The following is a 10,077-nucleotide window of genomic DNA, read 5'->3' as shown; positions in this document are numbered from 1 at the left end:
TACAGGAGGGGGGGCAGCAGATACAATACAGGGGGGCAGCAGATATAATACAGCGAGGGGGGGCAGCAGATATAATACAGCGAGGGCAGCTGATACTATACAGGGGGAAGCAGATACAATACAGGAGGGGGGGCAGCAGATACAATACAGGGGGAAGCAGATACGATACAGGAGGGGGAGCAGCAGATACAATACAGGGGGGCAGCAGATATAATACAGCGAGGGCAGCTGATACTATACAGGGGGGCAGCAGATACCATATGGCAGTGTAGGCCTCTGTGAATGATGACCATGTGCATAGACTTTGGGATTGTAGAAATAACAGCTTTATTGGTACAAACTCTCATAGGGTGGCGGTGAGGCGGTCATCCATCTGCAGCTCATGGCAGAAGAGGCGTCTATCGTGACCTCACCACTATGGAATAGACAATAACGATGATGATCATGATGATTCCCGCCACTAGGGCGGCGATGTTCAGGGAGAAGGCTTTCCGGGAATACTTGGTCGCTGTATCCGAGTCATTCTGGTTGGCGGCATCACGTGACTGGAATACAAAAGAATATTTCATGCTGAACTTCCTGTATAGTGTATCCCACCACAACCTCACCACACAGGCCCCGCCCCCCTGACTCCTTTGTTACTGGAATCACCTTCCTTCAGGAAATAACCCTCCTAGACATTATCATAGAACCATGTGTCTTTCCTCTGTTATTTTTCCTGACAAAGCATAAATAAATTACCAACTGGGTGTGTCCTATGGAGCTCTCTATATTCTTTACTGTAAGAGCAGTGAGACTATGGAGCTTTGTATGCGACATGGAGAGAAAGGAGCGGCTGCACATCCCACCTATGGCTGATACTAATGCCGCTCGGCTAATTTTAAAAACCAACACCAGGATGTCGGTATATAATTTGATCAAACCATATTGCCCCCTGTACCACGTGCAGGTCTCCTGGTTCACACGGGTCCCTACACTAACTCCACACTGTGTTGGTCAGCGACTGCCAACCCCGCAAGGCGTGCACATGCAGGGAAGGGAGGCCATGGAATGGCCCTGCAGCCCCAATGTCACAGGACCAAACCCAAAATGCCCCACCAATACCCAGCCAGCACCACCGGCGGAGGAGGCTGCCCCCAAACAGCACAAGTATGGATATGGTATTACACTCACCACCACTGCTGCTGCAGACAGAATGGGAAAATGAGTGAGTGTAATACCTTATCCAGACTTGTGCTGTTTGGGGGCAGCCTCCTCCGCCGGTGGTGCCGGCTGGGTGTTTTTGCGGGGGCTTTTTTGGGTCTGGTCCTGTGGCATGGGGGTTGCAGGGCCGTTCCATGGCCTCCCTTCCCTGCCTGTGCACGCCTGCGGGGTATGGTGGTCGCTGACCGGCACAGTGTGGACTTAGTGTAGGGACCCATCTGTATCAGAGACCTGCACGTTGGTAAATGGGGCAGACACTATGGAACTCTCTATATTCTTTATTGTAAGAGCAGTGACACTATGGAGCTCTCTATATTCCTGACTGTTAGAGCAGTGACACTATGGAGCTCTCTATATTCCTGACTTTAAGAGCAGTGACACTATGGAGCTCTCTATATTCCTGACTTTAAGAGCAGTGACACTATGGAGCTCTCTATATTCCTTACTGTAAGAGCAGTGAGACTATGGAACTCTATATTCCTTACTGTAAGAGCAGTGACACTATGGAGCTCTCTATATTCTAAACTGTAAGAGCCGTGACACTATGGAACTCTCTATATTCTTTATTGTAAGAGCAGTGACACTATGGAACTTTCTATATTCTTTATTGTAAGAGCAGTGACACTAAGTAAATAATAAATAAATAAAAAAAATTACCAACTGGATGTGTCCTATGGAGCTTTCTATATTCTTTACTGTAAGAGCAGTGACACTATGGAGCTTTCTATATTCTTTACTGTAAGAGCAGTGACACTATGGAGCTCTCTATATTCTTTACTGTAAGAGCAGTGACACTATGGAGCTCTCTATATTCTTTACTGTAAGAGCAGAGACACTGAAACTCTCTATATTCTTTACTGTAAGAGCAGTGAGACTATGGAACTCTATATTCTTTACAGTAAGAGCAGTGACACTAAGTAAATAATAAATAAATAAAAAAAATTACCAACTGGATGTGTCCTATGGAGCTTTCTATATTCTTTACTGTAAGAGCAGTGACACTATGGAGCTTTCTATATTCCTGACTGTAAGAGCAGTGACACTATGGAGCTCTCTATATTCCTGACTGTTAGAGCAGTGACACTATGGAGCTCTCTATATTCCTGACTTTAAGAGCAGTGACACTATGGAGCTCTCTATATTCCTTACTGTAAGAGCAGTGAGACTATGGAACTCTATATTCCTTACTGTAAGAGCAGTGACACTATGGAGCTCTCTATATTCTAAACTGTAAGAGCCGTGACACTATGGAACTCTCTATATTCTTTATTGTAAGAGCAGTGACACTATGGAACTTTCTATATTCTTTATTGTAAGAGCAGTGACACTATGGAACTTTCTATATTCTTTATTGTAAGAGCAGTGACACTATGGAGCTCTCTACATTCTTTACTGTAGGAGCAGTGACACTATGGAGCTCTCTATATTCTTTACTGTAAGAGCAGTGACACTATGGAGCTCTCTATATTCTTTATTGTAAGAGCAGTGACACTATGGAGCTCTCTACATTCTTTACTGTAGGAGCAGTGACACTATGGAGCTCTCTATATTCTTTACTGTAAGAGCAGTGAGACTATGGAGCTCTCTATATTATTTACTGTAAGAGCAGTGACACTATGGAGCTCTCTATATTCTTTACTGTAAGAGCAGTGAGACTATGGAGCTCTCTATATTCTTTACTGTAAGAGCAGAGACACTGAAACTCTCTATATGCTTTACTGTAAGAGCAGTGAGACTATGGAACTCTATATTCTTTACAGTAAGAGCAGTGACACTAAGTAAATAATAAATAAATAAAAAAAATTACCAACTGGATGTGTCCTATGGAGCTCTCTATATTTTTTTCTGTAGGAGCAGTGACACTATGGAGCTCTATATATTCTTTACTGTAGGAGAAGTGTGACTATGGAGCTCTCTATATTCTTTACTGTAAGAGCAGTGACACTATGGAGCTCTCTATATTCTTTACTGTAAGAGCAGTGACACTATGGAGCTCTATATATTCTTTACTGTAGGAGAAGTGTGACTATGGAGCTCTGTATATTCTTTACTGTAGGAGCAGTGTGACTGAGTCAGGAAGGAATCTTCACCATGTGATGGGGCAATATCTGCCTCCTATGGATCAGCTCAGTAGGGTTATAGGTTGAATTTGATGGACTCTTGTCTTTTTTCAGCCTCATTAACTATGTACACATTGGGACATATACAGGACATACATGGAGACATATACAGAACATACATAGAGACTTATACAGGGAGACATATACAGGGGGACATATACAGGGGGACATATACAGGGGGACATATACAGGATATACAGGGAGACATATACAGGGGGACATATACAGGGAGACATATACAGGATATACAGGGAGACATATACAGGACATACATGGAGACATATACAGAACATACATAGAGACTTATACAGGGAGACATATACAGGGAGACATATACAGGGGGACATATACAGGGAGATGTATACAGGGTATACAGGGAGACATATACAGGATATACAGGGAGACATATACAGGGGGACATATACAGGGAGACATATACAGGATATACAGGGAGACATATACAGGACATACATGGAGACATATACAGGATATACATAGAGACTTATACAGGGTATACAGGGGGACATATACAGGGAGACATATACAGGGGGACATATACAGGGAGATGTATACAGGGTATACAGGGAGACATATACAGGATATACAGGGAGACATATACAGGGGGACATATACAGGGAGACATATACAGGGAGACATATACAGGATATACAGGGAGACATATACAGGGAGATGTATACAGGGTATACAGGGAGACATATACAGGATATACAGGGAGACATATACAGGGGGACATATACAGGGAGACATATACAGGGAGACATATACAGGGGGACATATACAGGGAGACATATACAGGGAGACATATACAGGATATACAGGGAGACATATACAGGGAGATGTATACAGGGTATACAGGGAGACATATACAGGATATACAGGGAGACATATACAGGGAGACATATACAGGATATACATAGGGACATATACAGGGAGTCATATACAGGATATACAGGGAGACATATACAGGGAGATGTATACAGGGTATACAGGGAGACATATACAGGATATACAGGGAGACATATACAGGGGGACATATACAGGGAGACATATACAGGGAGACATATACAGGGGGACATATACAGGGAGACATATACAGGGAGACATATACAGGACATACATGGAGACATATACAGAACATACATAGAGACTTATACAGGGAGACATATACAGGGAGACATATACAGGGGGACATATACAGGGAGATGTATACAGGGTATACAGGGAGACATATACAGGATATACAGGGAGACATATACAGGATATACAGGGAGACATATACAGGGAGCCATATACAGGATATACAGGGAGACATATACAGGGAGCCATATACAGGATATACAGGGAGACATATACAGGGAGCCATATACAGGATATACAGGGAGACATATACAGGATATACAGGGAGACATATACAGGATATACAGGGAGACATATACAGGATATACAGGGAGACATATACAGGGAGCCATATACAGGATATACAGGGAGACATATACAGGGAGCCATATACAGGATATACAGGGAGACATATACAGGGAGCCATATACAGGATATACAGGGAGACATATACAGGGAGCCATATACAGGATATACAGGGAGACATATACAGGATATACAGGGAGACATATACAGGATATACAGGGAGACATATACAGGATATACAGGGAGACATATACAGGGTATATATAGGGACGTATACAGGATATACAGGGAGACATATACAGGGAGACATATACAGGATATACAGGGAGACGTATACAGGGTATACAGGGAGACATATACAGGATATACAGGGAGACATATACAGGATATACAGGGAGAGATATACAGGATATACAGGGAAACATACAGTATACAGGGAGACATATACAGGATACACACGGAGAGATATACAGGGGGACATATACAGGATATACAGGGAGACATATACAGGATATACAGGGAAACATACAGTATACAGGGAGACATATACAGGATACACACGGAGAGATATACAGGGGGACATATACAGGATATACAGGGAGACATACAGTATACAGGGGAACATTTACAGGATATACAGAGGGACATATACAGGATTTACAGGGGCGCATATACAGAATATATAGGGATACATATACAGGATATACAGGGGGACATATACAGGATATACAGGGGGACATATACAGGATATATAGGGAGACATATACAGGATATACAGGGTATTCATTTGGACATATACAGGGAATACATAGGGACTTATACAGGGGGATATATACAGGATATACAGGGAGACATACACAGGGAGACATATACAGGGTATACATAGGGACATATACAGGATATACAGGGGGACATATACAGTCATGGCCAAAAGTTTTGAAAATGACACAAATCTTCTATTTCCCATGATCCTCTGCCCTCTGGTGTTTCTGTGTGTTTGTCAGATGTTTTTATCACATACAGAAATATAATTGCACCATATTATGAGTAACAGAAGCTTATACTGACAGGTAGATGAGTTACTGCAGCAAGTCTATAATATTTGCAGTGTTGCGCCTTCTTCTTCAGGACCTCTGCAATTCTCCCCGGCTGCTCTCATACAACTTCTGGACCAAATCCTGATTGATAGCCGTCCATTCTTGCACAATCAATGCTTGCATTTTGTCAGAATTTGTTAATTTATGTTTGTCCACCCGTCTCTGGATGATTGACCACAAGCTCTCAATGGGATTAAGATCTGGGGAGTTTCCAGGCCATGGACCCAAAATCTCTATGTTTTGTTCCCTGAGCCATTTAGTTATCATCTTTGCTTTATGGCAAGGTGCTCCATCATGCTGCAAAAGGCATTGTTGGTGGCCAAACTGCTCTTGGACGGTTGGGAGAAGTTGCTCTTGGAGGACATTCTGGTCCCATTCTTTATTCATGGCCGTGTTTTTAGGCAAGACTGTGAGAGAGCCGATTCCCTTGGCTGAGAAGCAACCCCACACATGAATGGATATAAAGGGGGACATATACAGGGACACATATACAGGATATACATTGGTACATATACAGGGAGACATATACAGGGACACATATACAGGATATACAGGGGGACATATACAGGATATACAGGGAAACATATACAGGATATACAGGGAGACATATACAGGATATACATTGGGACATATACAGGGAGACATATACAGGGAGACATATACAGGATATACAGGGAGACATATACAGGATATACAGGGAGACATACAGGATATACAGGGAGACATATACAGGATATACATTGGGACATATACAGGATATACAGGGAGACATATACAGGATATACAGGGAGACATATACAGGATATACATTGGGACATATACAGGGAGACATATACAGGATATACAGGGAGACATATACAGGGGGACATATACAGGGTATACATAGGGACATATACAGGGTATACATAGGGACATATACAGGGAGACATATACAGGATATACAGGGAGACATATACAGGGAGACATATACAGGGTATACATAGGGACATATACAGGGTATACATAGGGACATATACAGGGAGACATATACAGGATATACAGGGAGACATATACAGGATATACAGGGGGACATATACAGGATATACAGAGAGACATATACAGGATATACAGGGAGACATATACAGGATATACAGGATACAAAGGGGGACATAAACAGGGAGACATATACTGGATATACAGAATATTATAGAGATTATTCATTTAGACATATACAGGGAATACATAGGGACATAAACAGGGGGACATATACAGGATATAAAGGGGGACATATACAGGGAGACATATACAGGATATACAGAGTATTCATTTGGACATATACAGGGAATACATAGGGACTTATACAGGGGGATATATACAGGATATACAGGGAGACATATACAGGGTATACATAGGGACATATACAGGGTATACATAGGGACATATACAGGAAGACATATACAGGGTATACATAGGGACATATACAGGGAGACATATATAGGGTATACATAGGGACATATAAAGGGTATACATAGGGACATATACAGGGTATACATAGGGACATATACAGGGTATACATAGGGACATATACAGGGTATACATAGGGACATATACAGGGAGACATATACAGGCTATACATAGGGACATATACAGGGAGACATATACAGGGTATACATAGGGACATATACAGGGAGACATATACAGGGTATACATAGGGACATATACAGGGTATACATAGGGACATATACAGGGAGACATATACAGGGTATACATAGGGACATATACAGGGAGACATATACAGGGTATACATAGGGACATATACAGGGAGATATATACAGGGTATACATAGGGACATATACAGGGAGATATATACAGGGTATACATAGGGACATATACAGGGAGACATATACAGGATATATAGGGAGACATATACAGGATATACAGGGGGACATATACAGGATATACAGAGAGACATATACAGGATATACAGGGAGACATATACAGGATATACAGGATACAAAGGGGGACATAAACAGGGAGACATATACTGGATATACAGAATATTATAGAGATTATTCATTTAGACATATACAGGGAATACATAGGGACATAAACAGGGGGACATATACAGGATATAAAGGGGGACATATACAGGGAGACATATACAGGATATACAGAGTATTCATTTGGACATATACAGGGAATACATAGGGACTTATACAGGGGGATATATACAGGATATACAGGGAGACATATACAGGGTATACATAGGGACATATACAGGGTATACATAGGGACATATACAGGAAGACATATACAGGGTATACATAGGGACATATACAGGGAGACATATATAGGGTATACATAGGGACATATAAAGGGTATACATAGGGACATATACAGGGTATACATAGGGACATATACAGGGTATACATAGGGACATATACAGGGTATACATAGGGACATATACAGGGAGACATATACAGGCTATACATAGGGACATATACAGGGAGACATATACAGGGTATACATAGGGACATATACAGGGAGACATATACAGGGTATACATAGGGACATATACAGGGTATACATAGGGACATATACAGGGAGACATATACAGGGTATACATAGGGACATATACAGGGAGACATATACAGGGTATACATAGGGACATATACAGGGAGACATATACAGGGTATACATAGGGACATATACAGGGTATACATAGGGACATATACAGGGAGACATATACAGGGTATACATAGGGACATATACAGGGAGACATATACAGGGTATACATAGGGACATATACAGGGAGACATATACAGGGTATACATAGGGACATATAAAGGGAGACATATACAGGGTATACATAGGGACATATACAGGGAGACATATACAGGGTATACATAGGGACATATACAGGGAGACATATACAGGGTATACATAGGGACATATACAGGGTATACATAGGGACATATACAGGGAGACATATACAGGGTATACATAGGGACATATACAGGGAGACATATACAGGGTATACATAGGGACATATACAGGGAGACATATACAGGGTATACATAGGGACATATACAGGGAGACATATACAGGGTATACATAGGGACATATACAGGGAGACATATACAGGGTATACATAGGGACATATACAGGGTATACATAGGGACATATACAGGGAGACATATACAGGGTATACATAGGGACATATACAGGGAGACATATACAGGGTATACATAGGGACATATGCAGGGAGACATATACAGGGTATACATAGGGACATATACAGGGTATACAGGGGGACATATACAGGGTATACATTGGTGAATTCCTGGCTATGGCGGTGACCTCTACCCTGTACCAGAGTGCTCCTCCACCTGTGGCTCTATAGCTGGTGCAGAACTACAACTCCCAGCATGATCTCCATTCTCACTAGTTGTATTGGGCTGTGAACTCCTTGTGACTAGCCACAACTCCTTGGATTTCCTCAGGACATGCTGGGAGTTGTAGTTCTGCCACAGATTGGAGGCACTGACTATGCTGGCCTGCAGCTGGACCCATTGGGTGATACGTGAGGGAATTGTCTGTAACTGGAAGTGACTGGAGACTTTTACTCCGTCAGATTTTGCATTTAATATATTCCAGAGAGGATTCACAAAGGCACCGATGGGGGCAACAACAAGCCCTTCTGCCCCATCCAGGGTAATTATATCCAGGACAATTACCCCGGGAACATCCCCTCTTACCTTCAGGGAGAAGATGAGGGCAGCCAGGCCCAGGGGGCAGAAGCAGCACAGGAGGCTGAAGATGGACCAGGCCAGGTAATCCTTCTGCTGGGAGATGGGCATGGCTGTCCGGGCTGTCACCTCTCTACAGACTGATGCTGGGGCCACCAGGGAGGAGCTTTTCACCGGTGGGGTCGGTGACATGTGGGCGGGGTCAGTGACATGTGGGCGGGGTTGGTGACACCAGGGTGGGGTCTTCTATGTTTGTTCGATGTTTTCTTTTCCAAAGTAACAGTATTTGGGAGGGTGAGGAGTTCTGATGGGGGGCACATACTTTACAGCCGCCCCCCCTGTCAGGGACATGTCTGGGAATGCCAAGGAATTGGGAGAACGCTGCTGCTATAACGGGAAAAGACGAGAAGAGGTTGAGAAGACGAGGAAAGGCGCTTTGTAGTGTAGTGTGCACAGCGCCCTGTATAACAGCCCCCAGCAGTGTAT

The 10,077-nt window shown here is 42.7% G+C and overlaps 1 protein-coding gene across 1 annotated transcript; it reads right to left on the bottom strand.

Annotated features, from left to right (window-relative positions):
- Nucleotides 1-327: 327 nt before the first annotated feature.
- Nucleotides 328-9,745, bottom strand: LOC138769955 (dispanin subfamily A member 2b-like). Its single transcript, XM_069948730.1, has 2 exons — nucleotides 9,601-9,745; nucleotides 328-545 (listed from the first exon to the last, which is right to left on the bottom strand). Exons 1-2 carry the CDS (start codon nucleotides 9,700-9,702, stop codon nucleotides 399-401), a joined length of 249 nt encoding a protein of 82 aa, XP_069804831.1. The 5' UTR covers nucleotides 9,703-9,745; the 3' UTR covers nucleotides 328-398.
- Between the last annotated feature and the right edge of the window lie 332 nt (nucleotides 9,746-10,077).

The sequence above is a fragment of the Dendropsophus ebraccatus genome, chromosome 12 (genome assembly GCF_027789765.1).
Source record: "Dendropsophus ebraccatus isolate aDenEbr1 chromosome 12, aDenEbr1.pat, whole genome shotgun sequence".
In the NCBI taxonomy this organism is placed as follows: domain Eukaryota; kingdom Metazoa; phylum Chordata; class Amphibia; order Anura; family Hylidae; genus Dendropsophus; species Dendropsophus ebraccatus.
The sequence above is the reverse complement of the archived record's forward strand: the minus strand, read 5'-3'. Positions and strand labels throughout refer to the sequence as shown.